General features: G+C 42.5%; 1 protein-coding gene across 9 annotated transcripts in view; it reads left to right on the plus strand.

Moving 5' to 3' along the window:
- The window catches only part of ABHD6 (abhydrolase domain containing 6, acylglycerol lipase), a 33,556-nt gene extending 15,581 nt beyond the window's left edge, over positions 1–17,975 (plus strand). For 7 of the 9 annotated variants that reach the window (XM_067544244.1, XM_067544243.1, XM_067544237.1 and 4 more), the window contains 7 exons: positions 2,678–2,834; positions 4,003–4,116; positions 6,299–6,431; positions 8,961–9,118; positions 10,873–10,927; positions 12,019–12,119; positions 14,403–16,431. In XM_067544244.1, the coding sequence (XP_067400345.1) occupies positions 2,678–2,834; positions 4,003–4,116; positions 6,299–6,431; positions 8,961–9,118; positions 10,873–10,927; positions 12,019–12,119; positions 14,403–14,579 (895 nt within the window). In that variant the 3' untranslated portion in view covers positions 14,580–16,431. Of the gene's footprint in view, positions 1–2,677; positions 2,835–4,002; positions 4,117–6,298; positions 6,432–8,960; positions 9,119–10,872; positions 10,928–12,018; positions 12,120–14,402; positions 16,432–17,874 lie in introns of those variants that run through there. The other 2 variants (XM_067544247.1, XM_067544245.1) reach the window with 2 other exon arrangements.
- Positions 17,976–18,479: the final 504 nt, after the last annotated feature.

Below are 18,479 nucleotides of genomic sequence, written 5' to 3' on the forward strand. Positions count from 1 at the left end.
GAGGTCTGAGACTGCTCCACTTACATCTGGCAGTGGATCACTCCCCCTTTGCTTCATGTACTAATCTGTTTATCTGCCATTCCTGCCTCTGCTAATAGTGTTAACACCTTGTGAGGGATCAGTTCAGCTTTGGACAGATTATTTTGTCTTTTGCTGAATTAATCCATCAGGATCAGTTGCTAAAAATGTTAATATCTTGCCCAGTGATAGTTTATACCGGGCCTCTGAGGTGAACTTTAAGACACTTATTCAGGGTGAAATTCACTTCTGTACATAGGACCTGCATAAGGTTTAGGCACCATGTAAGGCCAACATAAACCCTCCAAATAGGGCTTGCAGTACATGAGGATTGAAGTGGTGCATAAGCTTTTTGCTGGCTCTCTGCACCTTCACAATGACAACACAAACCAGCATTAGTGACGTCATAGTCGCTTCTGTGTGAACTGATACTACAAAAGCTGGTATTTCTGGTCACCAAATACGGTGTAGTTATTTGTTTAATGTGCAGAAAGGGGCCAGTGTGTCATCTCAGTCAGAGTAACTCTACTGACTTAACTGAAATCAACAATCTTGTTTTGCTTCAGTGTCATGGAACCTAGAATCTGCCTTGTGTTGCAAATTCTTGCTTTTTGGTGTTTGAATGAAATAACATTTGTTTTAAAATTTACTTATGGCACTCAGGATTGGTCCTAGATGGAATGACAGCAAAAACAAAAAGGAAAATCTTTTTAAAAATAGTGCCCCAAAGTGATCAAAATTGGAGTGAGATGAATAGAAAGCCCATGTGCTGAGTGTTGAAGAGAGGGATTCAGGAGACATTGTCAGGGAAGCTGTTGCATACATTCAGCCCTATTTCCTAGCCCGTTTTAGATGGATGACCGAGAGCAAGGACAGCCTGGTTGACTTTTCTTGCCTTGTGAGCAGCAAAATGGCTGTTCATGTACCTCTGCCTTAAATGACTAAAGGCCATAGACACCCTCAGCAAAACCTTGGTTTGAAAGCAGTGCATCATTCCAAAGGGGCTTTATTTCAGCTGGAAGCAATACAGGGTGCTGATGGCTGTCCACAACGTCATCCTAGTCACTTTTTGCTTTAAATGTTTATTTAAATATTATAAAGCAGCTGTCGACAATCCCCCTTTGATACAGAGTGCCCCCTTTTGGATGGCCACACTAACCCTAGGCTTACTGTCCTACTTTCTGCCTCGGGCCCCCAATGACTCCACAACAGGTTCCCTTGTCTCAGTAATATGCCTCCTTAGGGCCAGTTTATTACAAAACCCTAGTATAAATAATCTGTAACAAATGTCCCGAAACATAGTCCATTTTTCACCCCCCGCCCCATACGGTCCTTAAAATCTCATGTCATCTAGTCAGTAGACATAGCACATACCACACTTAGGAGCTTCCACCACTCCTGGGCTCTTCTTCATTCTCTTCCAGGACAGCCGTACCAGCTCTTCCAGCTGGAACCTCCCCCAGATTTTCTCCTGGGAGTTCATGCTCACCAGGCAAGCATCCAGCACCGCCCCTGTTCTGTTAATCTCCCATTTTAGACAGGCCAGGAAGTAGGCCCTGGCCTGCAGTCCTCTCTGGCCCTGTGGTTCCTGTGCACCCGTGTGGAGATGTCACCTGCCTTTAGCCCACTTTGGCCCTCAACTCTGGCTCTCTGGCGTGGAGATCAGCAGGTAACTCCCTTTGCTGCTCTTGCCTTCTGTTCTCTCTGGCTTTGGGACTTCTTCCAGAAAACCCCTCTTCTGCCTTCCCTGAGGAACCTCCTATAGTTTCCTTCAGGGACATCTTCCCTCTAAGTCTCCCTGATCCTCTAAGGATCCAGATGCTGCCCTGACCTCATAGTTGGCCAAACCAGGAACACCTGTTCTAGCACAGAGGTACTGGACCAGCTTCATTTAAAGGGGTCAGCAACCCTGTGGCAGCAGCTAAACTATTAAACTTTGATAAAAGTTTGCTAGCTGTTCTGTTCTGTTCAGGTTCTTAGCACCCATCAGTGGGTTGGTATCTGAGTGCCTGTTACCCCTAAAGGTTGGATCTGCCCCGGTGCAGAGGGCCCCACAAGCCCTTCACACCACGGGAGCCCCACTTCCCATGTAAGTAATGTATCTGTTCTTTGTGGGGGCTGAGCTCTCTTTGGCATGTTTCACTGAACTCAAATGACCCAGTGTAGCAACTTCTGACATTAAATGTCCATAATATTTTGCCTTTATGTAGTGTCATTTTATCCAAGGACCTCCATGTACTTTTCAAATATAAACTAAGCCTCATGATTTCTCCCTGAGAAAAAAAGAGTTGTTTGTATCCATATTAAAGATGAGTAAACTGAGCCAAAAGATGTTAATGTTCAGCACATCCTGTGAGGTGTCCTCAACATCCATTGACTTCACTGGGGATTGATGGTGCTGAGTGTTGCGAGAGATCCTTTGTACTTAAGTATTGGACCCGTAGGCCCAGATCCTCAAAGGCACTTGGGTTCCAAACTTCCATTGAAATTGGTAGGAGTTAGATGCCTAAATCCATTGTGGACCTGGGTGTTAAGTCACTTGTCTGCATTCTCATAGTAAGTCAGAGCCTGGAATTGAACTCAGGAGTCCTCTCTGCCTGTTTTGTGCTCTATTAGATCATGCTCTGATGTCATGTTTTGCTTATTTCTTTGTCTTTAGGTACTGGCGTCGAGCACTGGGCATGCAGGTTAGATATGCTCACTATGATGATTACCAGTTTTGTTTTTCCTATCGAGGGAGGCCTGGATTCAGACCATCCATATTGATGTTACATGGATTTTCAGCCCACAAAGATATGTGGTTGTCTGTGGTCAAGGTATGTTTCCATTTCGCTAACAGTAAATTGGTACCATCTTAGCGAGAGAATGTTTTTACTTGCAGTGCTGTTGGTATTGTGAAGGAGTGGTCTCTTGCTTGCACGTTAGGAAGCTTAGCTATATTGGTCACATCTATGACAATTATTTTAGAAAACTAGAAATGTCCTCAGCTACTGTACATATTGATCATCTGATGCATTCCACACTTTTGTCATCCAAATTTTAGAGGATTTATGCTTCCAGACTTAGTAGTGTCATAGAGTTTAAGGCCAGAAGAGACCACCAGGTCATCCAGTCTGACCCCCTGTATATCACAGGCCCTTATATTATATGTAATAGGATGGAGTCTTTTCTTCACACCTTGAGTCCGATGAATAATAAAAATGGTATGTCATTTCTGGTATTTAATCTATGGGACTAGAGTCATACTTTAGTCTGTGCCAGCATCTAGGCAGAGTTCCTGTGGAAGACTCTTAACACCCAAAATCTGCTGGGGGAGAGGAGGTCGTAGTCTCACAAAACAGGCATCTTCTCCTTGACACCAGGTGCGTTTAGGGGCCTTGCACCACCCAAAAGTGGGTGATACTGGACAGAATGGAGGTGTGGTTAGGATGATTATGGGAGGTACTTATTTCACACTTCCCCACAGTAACTCCCACCTGCAGTGCTTCTATGGAGCCAGCAGCAGGAAGTAAAGTTTCTCTTTCCCAGCAACATCTCTGAGGGAAGGCATCAAAAGAAAAGCTACCTGCGCTCTTCTGGAAACAATCTGTGTGTGGTGGCAGGGTTGTGCTATGAGAGAGAAGATTTGTGTGCAGGAAATCTAGCCCATGGTATTTAATCACTTCTCATACTCGATGTTCACATACCAAACATTCATAACGCAATCCCTAGTATTCCCCCTTTTGGGATTGCCCCTTCTGTTTTTCTTGGATTCTATTTTTTAAACAATAAAACTTCTTTAAGCTTATAAAAGATAATACCAGCTTGCAGTGCACTGACGTAAGGTGATGCAGCCCATTGGCTATACTGTGCTAATCAGCACAACATTTCCTAGAGAGATTCTAATAGGAAATGGATTTTTCTCTGTAATTACCAATTTCCTTCATTATGTGTTTTCATAGCATCCCTTCTCTAGTCTAACTGCACAGTGTTTTGTTTCTGCAGTTCCTTCCGAAGAACCTGCACTTGGTTTGTGTCGACATGCCTGGTCATGAGGGCACTACCCGATCATCATTAGATGACTACTCCATCAATGGGCAAGTTAAAAGGATACACCAGGTAATGGCCTCAGATGTGTTCTATGTCTGTTCTTCTTCATGTTCGCCTTCCGGGGCAGGCAGGATAAAGGGGCTTGATTTGTCATTGAAGTGATCCGAAACCAGGATTTCTTCTCTCTAGAAGGTTGGAAATGAAATATGGAGGGCTAGATTGTGCCCCTGGCTCAGCCCTGTGTAGATGGCAGCACGTGAGTGTGCCTCTTCAGAAAAACCCCAGAGAAGTCATTTTCCTGCTCTCTTATTGCAGGGGAAATCATCTACTCCTGGCCTGTAGGAATTGCAGATTACTTCACCCTCCACTCCCCACGCGCAGCTCAGGTCTGCAGTCCTTTGAATCACTAAATGGGCCAGTATTGCTTTGGCGCCTTTTTCCTTCGCTCTCTTTCATGTGCTGAACTGCAGCCATCCTGCAGAAGGAACTTTGGCTGGGAGGATTTTTTTAAAATGTGTCTCTCTGTTCCTTCAAGAATTAACCCCCTACTGTGTGATTTATTAACCTGAACAGTCTTATTGCTTTAGGCACATTTGAATACATTAGAAAATTCAGTGTGCAAATTTCAACTAGGACCCAGTGTCCCAGAATCAGACACATTCTTAAAACCCTACAGCTCACAGGAGTTTATATGATGGGAGAGCTTTTTTTGTACTTTGCTGCACAGATTATAAAATGTGTACATTTTCCTTTCAGCATAATGGCTGCACTGTGTAGAGTCATAATTAAGGGGTATGGCAAGACTGAAGAAAAATGCCTGTGCGGGTTGGCGGGGAGACAGAGAGGAGGGCGCACAGCAGTGGTATTTTCCCCAGTCATATGCTCCGACTGTATTTCAGATCCTCTCCACCCACAAATCTTTTCAAGCGCCAGCAGTGAAAATGGGCAGGGACCTGGGATCACCACCTACTAGCCCCCTGTCACTCACACACAGCTTTATCAGATTAAGCACTGCTGAAGTGGTATTGAATCCCTATCTCTGTAAAAGCTGCCGAGAATCTCTGTCCATTTCCTTTGGCATCATCAGCAGACCAGCTTTCAAATGTGCCTTACTTGTGACTGTGCTGCTTCTAACTTCACATCTGATTTAAGAATATAATATATTCTGGGCCAGATTCTTATTTATGCTAATACCGCTTTGCACTGCTGGAGTGGTGTGTAGGGGCCTTCTAAATGAGTATCAGGCCTCAATGGAGAGCATTAAATCTCCCCTAACCTAAACTCTGCAGCAGAGCTCTGAAAATGGAGAGGTGGTTGGTAAGATGCTGCAGAAATAAACAACCGGTGGGGACAACATTTTTGTTTTTATAAGTCTGCATTTTCCCTCCTTTTCCTTTATTGGTATTACTGAGAAGGATGGGGCTGGAATGCAGGAGGGAAGAGGAACAAGACCAAGCAGGAAGGTGGGAGGAGGTGAAACAGACCATTGTTCTCTATAATACATGGCTCAGACTGAAGTTTATTTTTAAGTTTGTTTATTTTCCTCTTTCTTTTAAAGAGGAATGTAACTGAGGTTGGATGGTTCAGAGGCCTGCTAATGGCCTGTAGAGCCCTTAAGCTTTAGTCGTTCAAATCTAGCCTGAGTCAATAGTGACTGAAAGTTACCATCAATGCTTGTTTGATAACCTAGATTGTAAACTCCTCAGGACCAGGGTATTTGCTGGTCTGTCAAGCACCAGCCAGGCCTGTGAAAAAAATAATAGGAAATGAAAGTGGTGTTCTCAGTGCTGTTTGAGTGCGCAGGTATCCCATTACAGAAGCTGCTTCCACACTTGTTACTAACTTGACAATCTCAGCAGTGGCTAAAAACTAAAAGGTTACAGACACCGACCTACTCATTTAGCTCTAGATCTTGTCCCTCCTGCTCAGGGATAAGGCACTTTGCTGTAACAAGATGGGGAAGCTTCCCGGGCTGTGTCTGCTCTGTGGATGGTGACTTTGGCCTTCAGAATTGTTAAGCAAGCACCTGCCATGGGAGATGTATTCCCTTTTGTTTAAAGGGGATGCACAGCATTCTTAAGGTTCTGTGGATCCCTCAAACTGCTCTAGCTTTGCTTTCAGAATGTAGCACAGTGTTGCCAGGACCCCATCATTGCTATATACTGTCGTTGTGGAACTTTTTTTTTTTTAAATGACTCTCATTGTAACTGTGCAATTGCTCCCTATGGCCTCATTGCCCTTTCCATTTCAGTTTGTTGAATGTATCAAGCTGAACAGAAAACCCTTTCACCTCATCGGCACCTCAATGGGTGGAAATGTAGCAGGAGTTTATGCTGCTCAATACCCAGCAGAGATTTGCAGCCTGTCTCTTATATGCCCTGCAGGTGAGTGGTGCAATAAAAACAGAGAATTGAAGGAAATAGCTGGGTATATGCTCTGTACCAAAGAATTAACCTAGAGAACCTAAGGTGGTACTGAATCTAATGTTAACTTTGTGAATTAGATAGTGGGAAGAAATACTTAGCATCAACTGAGATTTTAGAATCCAGATTAGATTTATTTATACTCCATAAGACTAATTAAAATTTTAACAGAACAGTACATATACTCCTGGAACAGAGAGCACATAAACTGTGAGATAACAAATGTGGTGTAAGATGAATTCCAATCTCTATTCTAAACCCCCTTTCTCACAGACTTCTCTGACAAACTCGCTTTTAGGCTGAAACGTTCCCTGCTTAGTCTGTGCCCAAAGGTGCTGTACTGATGAGGCCTTATTGTAAGTGAGAATTGGGTCCTTCATGTTCTGAAAGCCTAAAAGAGAAGATTGCTTAGCTGATTCTGCCCAAATCTGCCACCAAGTCCCCTGTGCTATTTCCAGCTGTTTGGAGACTGTTATGAGAAGGAAAGTTACTCAGTAAATGTGAATTTTGAAGTACCTGTTTATATAGACTTTCACATTTCATCAACTTACTCCCCTATTTTGATACCTGGCCAGACTGTTCAGTACAAGCTAGGGAATTAAATGCTGCAAATGTGTGAGTGTTGGCACAGCATTATCTGCATGCAGGGAAGGCTTTGGTGTTTGCCCCTGTTGTTATAACAGCTGCTTCTTCTCCAATAAATTAGTGATTCCAAGTCAAGAAATAAATGGCAAAGTGGAATGTTACCTAGTTACCCGTGTGCTGCTCTGGAGAAAGAAAGTGATATGATTAACAGTATATGTGTGTGTGTGTCAGGCATCTATGAAAAAGATGAGACCTTAGTTAAATCTTCTGGTGTAGTTGTATGGCTTTTTGTTGATACTAGTGAAGAGGTTTGAAGTATAACTGGTTGGGGGAAATATTTGCAAAAATGTATAAAGCCTGAAGTGTCACCTGATAATAAATATTTAATTCCATTGGTTCTGTATTTTCCCTGCAGTGTTCACTGTTAATTTGCCAACACCTAGGGATAGCTTAGTAAATGATGCATACAGTAATAATGAGTGCTGGTGCTTCAGGAGTTCCCTGTCTGAGAATTCATTTTGCAGGTTGCTGTTGCCATCTGCAAATTGTATGTCCCACATCATGAGGGGACCTGCAATGTCTTGCTGCAGCTTAGCTATAAAAATAATTAGAAAAAGATAATGGAAGATGTTTCTATCTTTATCATGATGTTTTTGTTTCTATCTTCCTATATATGATGAGTTGTTCAGGTGTTGTTTGTATTACCATTCCAGCAAGCAAACATCCATGCATAATATCTGTAAAGTATTTGTCAGATTGCATCCTGACTTTCTCCACACCCACTGTATGCTCCTCGCTCCCTTTCTGCATCTCCTTCCACACCCTCGATTGAGTACCCATCTTCCCTGCTGCTGCTTCTGGCTTCTTCCTGTTAGTGTATCAAGGAAATGCTCCTCATATTTTATTAAAGTAAGAAATTCTCTGCACAGTGTTTGGGAAGCAAGCAGCTGGGGGAGCAATAGGGTCAAAGCTGTGGTGAGCAAGGCGGTCCTGTGGGAGCCTCTCATAAACAGAACCTGCCAATTTTACCGAATTGTGTGAAGTGAACACGTGAGGATGGAGATGAGAATCTCTATAATTCTGTTGAAACAGAATTTCAGCTAGATTGTCAATCTGCTCACAAAATAACTCTTTTTTTCATTCTCACCCTTTCTCTCATTCCTTGGTAGATCTTGATTTCTCCTGTTTTCTAATTTTCTGAACCCTTTTTCTTAATTTTTTTTTTTTTTAAAAAGCCTATCAAAAGGAACACTTGTCACTTTCCATAGGCCCCAAATTTGCCTCCTTTAAAAAAACAGTGACTCCCACTCCCAGTTCCATCCATGGGATTAAAATTTTATGACTGCACCCTGACTTTGTAAAATTTTATATTACACCTATAATATATAATCTATTCCTGAAAACAATTGAAGTTGAGCCAGGGAACTCAATTACCAATTTCTATGACCTATCTGCCTACTTACTCATTCAACCAAGCGGAGAGGAGATGATGATCTACACATAATACCTATAGTATTTACCAAATGGTATCCCAGTACAGAGATGGCATGGTGTTGCAGGATAGAACTGTATCTTGATTAGCATTGCATCGGTCTCTGTTCATCTTGAATAATATGTGACAAAACCAGGGGTTTTACTTTTCCTCAGAAGAGTGGGGGAACTGGGAGGAACACAGAGCAGGTGGGTGTTTATGCTGTGTTTAGTGCTATTAGATTGATTACCGTATCTCTTAGCAGAGGCTGCCATGACTGCGTGAAAGGTTACAACAGTCAAATGTACAGTACACCCTGAAGTAACTACATTTTGTGGCTAGTTGCAGTGGATATAACTCCTGTCTTTCTGGGCTGTCTTGTTGTTGTCACTTTTGGATTTTAGCATGTGGGTTTTTTTGTTCCTCACATGTAGGTCTGCCATATCCAACTGATAACAAATTTCATAAGAGTCTGCGGGAGCTGAAAAAATCTGAACTTATTGACAGGATTCCTTTAATTCCATCAACACCTGAGGAAATGGCAGACATGCTGAAGCTTTGTTCTTATGTGCGCTTTAAAGTACCTCAGCAGGTAAGAAATCCTAGTCTGTCATCATCCTTAATTATTGCAGAAGGTGGTAGATTTGGCCAGGATGGGCCATAAGGAAAACAACTTTCACAGAGGGAGCGAGAGCGCAAGCTTCCCTCTCACTGAAATCTAAGCATTTTAAACAGAACAGTTGTGTCAAAGGCAATGAAACTGAAATGCCTCTGTTAAGCTACATCCTAGATTGTGTAACTCCAAGTACCATTGCTATGTATTTATAGAGGATGAAAGGAAGAACTGTTAGCAATTTGCACAGTTTGAAATTGTCCATAAAGGCAAGAAATTTGTATTTACATTTGTTCAAGTCCAGTCCTGCAGTTCTCCCTAGGTCAAACATGCTTTGAAACATCATTGATGGGATCCTAGGGGAAATATATCTGAAAGTATTCCCTGAAATATAACTGTGGCACTTGTGTCTTCATATTCCAAGAAAGGAGCCAAAAGAGCTAATGAGAAGGGATAGAGAAAGGTGGGACTTTTGCCAATATCCATCCCCTCCTGCTTTCTCCTCCCTTTCTGGTGCTCCAAATTAACTTGGAAGGCATCACCCTTATGACTAGTCCTTCATTTTGAGTATCCATGAAATTGGATCTTTACACAGGGATATGTTATTCATGAATAACTTCATTGAATTAAGTCAGGAAGAATTATAGTGGATGCTGAATAGAAGGTCTGGCATTTTGGATAATAGTTCCAGAAATAGTAACGGGTCACTTATCTTTTTGACTTCATAGAAACGTCAGAAGATTTCTGTTCAGAAATGTAACTTCTTTACAGCAACTCTTGCAGACAGTGTCAGGTCAGGGCTTCTGTGGTGCAGCCCTCCTCTGGAGATGTATCCCTCTTAGGGATGAGAATATTAATGGGAAAATATTTCCAAGGTCTCTAAATATTCATAGACTTTAAGGCCAGAAGGCGTCATTATGATCTAGTCTGATCTCTTGTATAAAGCAAGCCATAGAATCATACCCACTAATTTCTGCATCTAACTAGTATCTTTAATGGTTCAGACCACTTTCCTTTTTCCTTTTGTTTTTCCAGCCATCCTTGCCTGATGCTTCCCTGTTGGAAGGATCTAAATTCTTTGGCAGCTAAGTGGGAAGTCTGGGAGCTTTTAGTAAAATATAGATAACAGGAAAAGCTAGATTGATAAAAAGTTATTGTCCAGCCTGTAAGAGAATTGTTTGTTTGTTCTTTTTTAGCAAATGCAATGGAAATGTTCCATTGTGAGGAGAGAGGAAATTAGTAATGTATTTTCCTTAGGACATCTTTGATGAATAGATTATAGGAGAAGAGGAAATGTAAGGTAGTGCCAAGTGAGAAGTATTAATTTTATGTTAATAATAAATGTATAATCATTCCTGAGGCAAGCTGGTCGGAGTTCATAGTCTGGCTTTATAGCAGATTCCAACTGCACAATATGAAGGACATTTTTCTGCTTCCCTTTAGTTCTATAAGCTTGTGGCCCCTTTATGAGGAGTCAGATCTGTCTTATTCTGCAGCAGTATAAGAGAGCCTTGTTTCCTAAGTATTACAGCAACAACCTGTCATCAGAAGGTATCTCAAGTAAGCTTGTGCTTTAATTACGTTATATAATGACAAAAGGACAGACTAGAAAAGGGTTCAAATCCCAGATTCTGCCCAGTGTTCCCAGGAAACTGCTTCATGTGCTGTCACCCCTTGGGCCGTGTGTGGTGTGTCTGTTCTCTTACCCTGATACCATATTTATTTGTTTATAGATCCTGCAGGGCCTTGTTGATGTTCGCATCCCACATAACGAATTCTACCGGAAATGTAAGTGTGTTTGGTTCTAGCAGAGCAGAACCAGTGCGAAGTTTTTTGACCTGTAACATGGGTCCTCGGGGCCCAGTTTGTGTACAAATCTCCGCCCTCATGCAGAAGAGGACCTAGTTGGGTGCTTCACCAGTGTGGAGATTTCCTGCGGGGGGAGGAGTGGATTGGACAGTGTCATGGGTCACTTGTCAGCACCCCCCTTGCAGCCAGCCTCCTGTGGCTCTAAGGGTGGAGTGACACAGCCAAAGTCTATGTGACTCCTCTGCACCCCTTCATCCCCTTCCTTGCAGTAATGTGAGCTGGCAGAGTCCCCACTTAGTTCCAAACAAACTATGCATTCTTCACAGAGGCAAAAAGTCACTCCACTTTCTCTCCCTCCCCACCCTCCCACCCCCCAAAAAGGGGGGGGGGGACCAAACCCTCAGGTTTATTAATCAAATAGTAACTCCAGAAAAACCCTGCCTGCCCCTCTATCTGAATCCTTCTCCATAGGCTTGGCTGCTCCTGAGGACCTGATTGTCCAAAGCTCTAGTTCCTCTTTTAGGGAACTGTCCCACCTCCCTTACATTCAGGAGCTGCACTTGCCCCAGTGAGTCCATTTCAGGCGCTGAAGCAATGGTGTGTCTCCCCTCCCGCAGCTTCCTGGCTTGGGACAGCACCCCTCCTTAGCTGGAGCTGTTAATTTTACCCCTCTTGTTTCTATCTGCTTTAATCATTGGTCAGCTTTAATTCATGCCTGCTAGCAAAGTGAGGCAAAGGGAAAATCTTGTCATGCTAGAGGTCCTAGACATCCTGGCCTCCCACTGATGGATCCTGGAGGGATCTGTGGTTTGTGGGCAGGCCTTACATCCTGTTCTGCAGGAGGGCAACCCTCAAAGGGGTGTAGTCCCCTGAGGAGAACACTGCAGAGTTTTCCTCCCACTGTAGCCTTCTCAGGCAGGTTTTCCTTATTCAGGCAAACCCTCATTAGCGGCAGGAGAAGCCTGCTGGACGAATAAAGGAAATCAGTCACTCAGGATTTGGCCCATGCTGATTAGCAGTAAATGGAACAAATCCCAGTTGTGTTTGACTAATTCTTCTCTGCTGGAAAGTATTTTTAGAAATTATAGAGGAAAAGTCCAGACACGCTCTTCATGAAAACATGAGCAAGATCAAAGCCCCTACGCAGATCATCTGGGGAAAACAAGATCAGGTACTCCTGCCACTGTGCTGCCTTATTGTTTATATAATGATTGGTGCTCCGTTTCCATCTGTATGACTGTCACACAAATAGCTAATAAACTAGAAGAGTGTAGTTTGTGAATACTGTAATTTTTATTTACACAGCACTATTCACTTGCATGGTGCTTTGCAGACCAATAATAATAATAAAGGTCCCTGTCTGTCCCGGGGATCTCCCAGTCACATTAGTTATGGGAGTCCGTGGAGGATGATGATAGGGAAGACAACAGACAGGAAAGGGGACAGGGAAAGCAGATCTGGGGAAGGAGTTTGCTAGCAAGAGCTCAGATGCTGTCTAATTGTCATGAGGGAGGCAGCAGCTAGTGGAAAGCTCACTTGAAGAGGGCTTGTAAAAGGGATTTTGAAGTGGAAAAGAGTTGTCTTGGCAACAAGGAAGAGAGAGCTTGTTCTTTAGGTTGGCGGCAGAGGAAAAGAAAGGTACAAAGACGCAAGACTGGGAAGGAGACCAAGGGAATGTTAGGAGAGGGGGGAGTGTGTGTGTGTGCACACAAAGGAGAGAGGAGTGTGTGTATGTGTGTACGCACACAAAGGAATACAGGAAAACAAGCTGAGACACAAGCAGGGGCAGAACTGTGTAGAAGTGAGGCTATAAAGTCAATTCTCACGTGCACCAGAGCCCTTTTACGCATTTGTGATGGCATAAAAGTGATGGAAATGCTACAAGGATAGCGGTTCCCTTGCCAGAGTAGCCCTTCGCCAGTCCCTGTCATAGAAGGCTTTCAGAGATGGAAGGAGGTGGAGGGAGGGCGGCCAGTGTATTATGCTCTCTGGATATCTTTTGCTTCCCACAGTTCGTAAGAAGTCATGAACAGAGCTTGTACTAGAATAACTGTGAGGTTGCTTTAACATGTACCAAGAGCCAGGCAAGCTCCCAAACGGCCCTGCAATCCCAGAAATGCTAGGGTGGTTTAGAGCCACTTCTGCCCTGTTCTGCCCCCCAACCACAGGTATTAGGGAACACAAAATTGGGGCTGTATCTTGGGACAGAAGGGTAAATGTAACACAGTCAGAACCAGTGAGTGGCCTGGATCCAGCTGGAAGTAGGATGGATTTAAAATAAAAGGAATGATGAGCTTGGAACTTTAAAAAAAAAAACAAAAAAACAAAAACAAAAAACAAGAGTGTAGAGCTTGTGAAAGGTGCCTAGCGATAGCTCCTTCCCCATGGGAGTTCCTGCTTCCTCTCCCACCTCACCTGTGGGCTGGTAGAGGATCCTACCCATATTTGCCAGTGGGGTCATGTCCACCTGGAATAGGATTTGCCTGATATGGGCTGGCTTCCCCTTCCTCTGCTTGCCAGCCATGGAGTGTGGCTGTATGGATCCTACTAATCATCTTCTCAGGTTGCCGTAACAGAGGTGGGAGCAGATACTGCTGATGGGAGAGATGCTACCACCAGCACTGGTGGAGAAAGTGCTTCTGGAGCTCCTGCTGATAACAACTAAAAGGGAAGCACAGCTCAATCTCTGGCTGAGACTGCCATAGAGTAGCCTGATTTGCCCTGAGACCCCCACAAGACCCCTAACAACCCCTAAACCACACAGGAGAGCCACAGAGAACCATAGTCTGTGTGCTGATCTTGACCAACTTTTAATCTTAATCATGTTAATTGATAGGGAAATTCAGGTGAAATGGAAATAAAAGTAGAGACTTGCATTTGGAGCTGAGGTTGGTCTCTGGTAAACATTGTCAGTGGTGGGAACATTCAGACTCTGTTCACATTGGGAGCAGAACTCTGCTAGCCATAGTGCGAATTAAACTTGATTGTTGCTATTAGGATTCTAGAATGGTTTCCCTGATCAGTATGAACAAGGATTTTTTTTTTGTCTGCAAACCGTGTTAGCACCCTGTTTATAAAACTGCTTCAGGGGGTGGAGGTGTATCATTTGCTTACTTACATGCACACGTGTTCACACACACAAACATGCACAGAAAATGCCTAAATTGTAACCAGCAGAATTCTGTTGCATGTGAACAGTGCCTAAATTATTCCCACTACCAGGCAGGGCTTGTACATGCTGCAGGAGGGCCATGCGAGAGGCCTGAATAAAAATGAGCCATTCCTGAAGAATCTGATGTGGGAAACAAATGCATTCCATAGTAACTTAATATCCCACTTTGATGTAAAAAAACCCAAGAGATGGTTCAGACAGGGTCATGGAACAGCCAATAAAAACTTTGATTTGATTCTGAGACATTTTCTTTTGTTATTTACTACTTTTTCTGTCATTCAGGTTCTGGATGTTTCTGGAGCAGATGTTCTAGCAAAATCTATTCCTGACTGTCAGGTACATATTTTGGAAAACTGTGGACACTCTGTGGTAGTGGAGCGGCCCAGGAAAACAGCAAAGCTCATATTGGAATTTTTAGCGTTGGTGCACAACACAGAGAACAATAAGAAACTAGCTTGAACTTCATGTAGAGTAAAGCACTTCAACAACATGTTTTGACTTTTGAAATATTGATGCTTTGATAAGTTCTCAGGGATCTTGTACAAAACATGGCGAATGTGCCAGAATCCCTGAGGAAACCAGAATCATTGATATGTAAAGCTGTAGCGTTACCAACACAATGACCTAAGGGATCCGTTGAGCAATCTCCATTTTTAAAATATAAAACTAGAAAATAATCTGAAATCAGAAAATTCTAGCTATGGAATGTACTGAAAACTCTTGAGTTTATGCAGCCCATATGTCGTCTTATTTAATGTAAAACTTATTGGAACGTAGATGTTAGACATTGTTAGAATATGTCAGGAATGTGTGAAGGGGGAAAACTCCATAGACTGAGATTTAAGGTATTTCTGCTGCTTAGAGTCTATTGCATTGCATGATAAATTTATTATAAGAGAATTCTGATGTTGAAGGCATTTGCTAAAGTGCTGTTGATATAGCTAATTAACTTATGATTTATGCGGCAAATGAAGGCAACACATAAAACTTAGTGTGCAAAAATAAAACGACTGTATGTCCAGAATGTTTACACTTATTGTGGATGGATTTTTACTCCCTGAACAGCTCCTTTGTGTGTATGTATGCTGCCTTAACAGTCTAGTTTGTACAATCTGGCTTTGCTTAAAAGGGATACTTTCTTTTGATGTTAAGCCTATGTATAGAACAACTCAAATATGGAGAGCAGTTTCAAGATGATACTGGAGAAAAACTCCTGGAGCCATTTATTCGTTTAGGTTTGGGGCCTGATTAAGCAATAATACTGTAGATAGATGAGTGAATGAACAAATTCAAGTTAACACAAGAGTGTGAGCTCTTAGCTCTTTTCTGTTATATTGTGTTGCTGAATATGCTGATGTAAATAATGAATTTCTTAATGAATTCTGTGAATTCTGTGATTGGTAATGTAATTGAAAACAAGTGTAACAGATGTAAGCTTAATGAGATAAATGTAATAATAATGGTTAGATACTACACAGGCTTGTGTATCTCCTACACCCTTACAATGTGAATTGCTAGCAGATGTATTATACGTTCCAACAGAATGCATTTTAAAATGTAGTGGTGCAGAAAAGTGCAAAATACAGTAGTGTTTCCTTTTGATGATTTGTATGTCTAATTAAATCTACAGTGGTAATTTCTTACTAAATGAAATTATATCAAAACAAAAGAGCCAGATTAGTTAGTTACGCACCTTTTATGGTACGTAGAGACTGATTTCTGGACTGCTTCACCCCCAGAACTATGCAGCTCATGTCCCTGTGTACCTTCAAAATCAGCTGCTGTGCACTCATTCAAGCTATGCAGCAGCACTGATGAGAATCTGCTCCTTGGTCTCAGGCATTATTTGTATTTAGTAGAAGCTAAAAAGTGCACTGTCTCCTTGAAAGTGTGTGGGATGACATCATTATACAGCTGCCACCACTCAGTCCCTTTATGGACTCCTTACTTGGAAATCAAGATTTGACATTTTTCTAAACTGTAAAGACTCTTGTAGACTATGTATTTCAGCCTGCATTTCTAAGAGCCACCTTTGAGCTCCTTTTCCAATGTCCTGTGATCTGTATATGTATTTGAAACCCATTGCTAGTTTGTCATTTGTTTTAAGAGAAAAACCCTTACTCTTATTTTAGAAAATTAGAAATATGCTGTTAGATTAATTGCTTATTCATGTTTCTACTCCAGGACTCAATACAGACAAAGTGGCTGACAATTTTATGTGCGGGAAGCTCGAAAAAAAGTTGTTAGATGTTTACATGGTTTCCAGAATATGCAAAGGACTTAAATGATTATTAAAATCTAGTAAATTACAGAGCGTCTTCCATGCCCGAATTTTTCATTGGGGGGGAGGAGAAGGCGATAGTGGTGGCTATCGAGAGGTGGGGGTATTTTGGTTGATTTTGAAATTTCTGTGAACTCTGGGTTATTAGATCTACACTGTAATGATGCTTACTTGGGAATATCAAGAAAGATAAAGGTGGTAGTGAGGGCCAAATTCTGCACTCTGTAAAGTCAGTGGAGTTTTGCCATTGCATTCAATGGAAATAGGATTTGGTCCTAATAAGGTAAAATTAAATTTCAAATGACAGATGAAGTTCAATAGATTCTAACTGAGACGCATTCAGAATTTTAAATGAATTAATGTCAAATATTGCTGATCTTCTATTTACATAAAAGATGTATATAATATTATGCGGATTTTAATATATCATTAGACCTTAGCATGGACAGGTAATTGTGTGGAATGGGATCCACAAAGGTACTTAAGTCTCTTGTTTTTAGGCACCAATGCACTCCACAAAACTCCCACTAAAATGCTGCCTAATCATGTAGGCACTTAAACTCACTTGGTCCCCAAGTTTTTGCTGCAAACGTTCTGTAGATGCCTATGTTCCTGTCTCTGAGCATGCACACTCCTGCTTCCTTGTAGACACTTACTGCCTGAGCTGCAGATCAATCCATGAAGGGGGGGGGGGGTGAGAAAGATAGGTGCTCCTCTGCCTAAATTGTGGGTGTAGCCCAATCTGGTTGGTGTGCTGAGAGGTTGCCTAACTCCAAAAAACAGTGGGGGTGGAAGAACCTCCCTTAGAACCTTTAGCCTAGTGGTTAAAGCATATATGTGGGAGACCCCACAGTCAAGTCCCCTCTCTATGTGATGAGGAGAAGGGATTTGTACAGAGATCTGCCACTTCTCAGAGGAGTGCTCCAGGTGCTAGGCTATGAAGTGGGGGCGCTCTCAATCTCTCCTATTGAAGTTCTTCCACTTACTATTTAGTTATTCAATTATTTAATTTAATTTGGGCCAGAGAAAGAGAGTGAAGGACTCTATAGGCTGGGGCTAGGATCCTTGAGAGGTAGCAGATCCCTCTTCAGATCCCTTTTCCTTAGGTAGAAGGGGGATTTGAACCAGGGCTCTCCCATGTGCATGAGCTAACCACTCAGCTAAAGGTTATAAGAGGGGGTTGGTGTCACTTTGTGAAATCAGGCAGCTTCTCAGCACACCTACTAGATGATTTAGGTAGAGGAGCACTCATCTTCCCCCCTGTTCATGGATCATTAGCAAAGATAGGTGCCTCCCTGCAGGAGAAGGGTACCTAAACTAGCCAATGGGAACTTCTCTCTGCCTAGCATGCTTGGTTTTGTGGGTCATCGTCCAAGGCACCTCTCTCCCCCCTTTCATTGTATAGGGAGCCCAGGCACTTAACTTGGGCGTTGTGGATCAGTGTTGTTCCAGTGATTTTTTTTTTTCTTTTAGATGCCGAAGAGCTGGTGTTTCAATGTTCATTGTCACAATGCCTAAATCTCTTTTGTGGATCGAGGCCTTAGAGATCTCTCACTCCTGAATTTCTGATCTTCTCTGAGTGGATTTTTGATGACTGATAGATGCATTGATTTAAGGGTGGTGGTATGACACAGCTCAGGTGTAAGACACACCCATCAGACTTCTAGAGTAGGATAAATACCTGATTCAGCATAGCCTAAGGTTCACACACATGATAAACGGGAGGCATTTGCATGAATGGCCTAGTTCTCCATCATTTTCTTTCTTCAGGCCTCTTTATTGGAGTGAGATCCTCTCCTTGATCCTGTCTTCCTTCCCAACACTCCATTCCACTACTCCTTATTTCTCAGGGACATCCATAGACCCCTTGTAAAGGCTTTAATTTGAGAACCACTGTCCTATCAGATCATCTATTTAATAGCAGACCATTTTTTCCCCCCAAAATTAAATAGTACCTGTGGCATTTCATAGAAGTTCAGTCACGGGCAGCTAAATATCTGCAAACTTCACTATTGCAAAGAGAAGATCAAATAGCATCGAAGAAGCTGATCTTCAGACTCAGCCCAGAAAAATCTGCA

The sequence above is a fragment of the Emydura macquarii genome, unplaced genomic scaffold, assembly GCF_026122565.2.
Source record: "Emydura macquarii macquarii isolate MOO-44397 ecotype Brisbane River unplaced genomic scaffold, CSIRO-AGI_Emac_v2 contig_968, whole genome shotgun sequence".
Lineage (NCBI taxonomy): Eukaryota > Metazoa > Chordata > Testudines > Chelidae > Emydura > Emydura macquarii.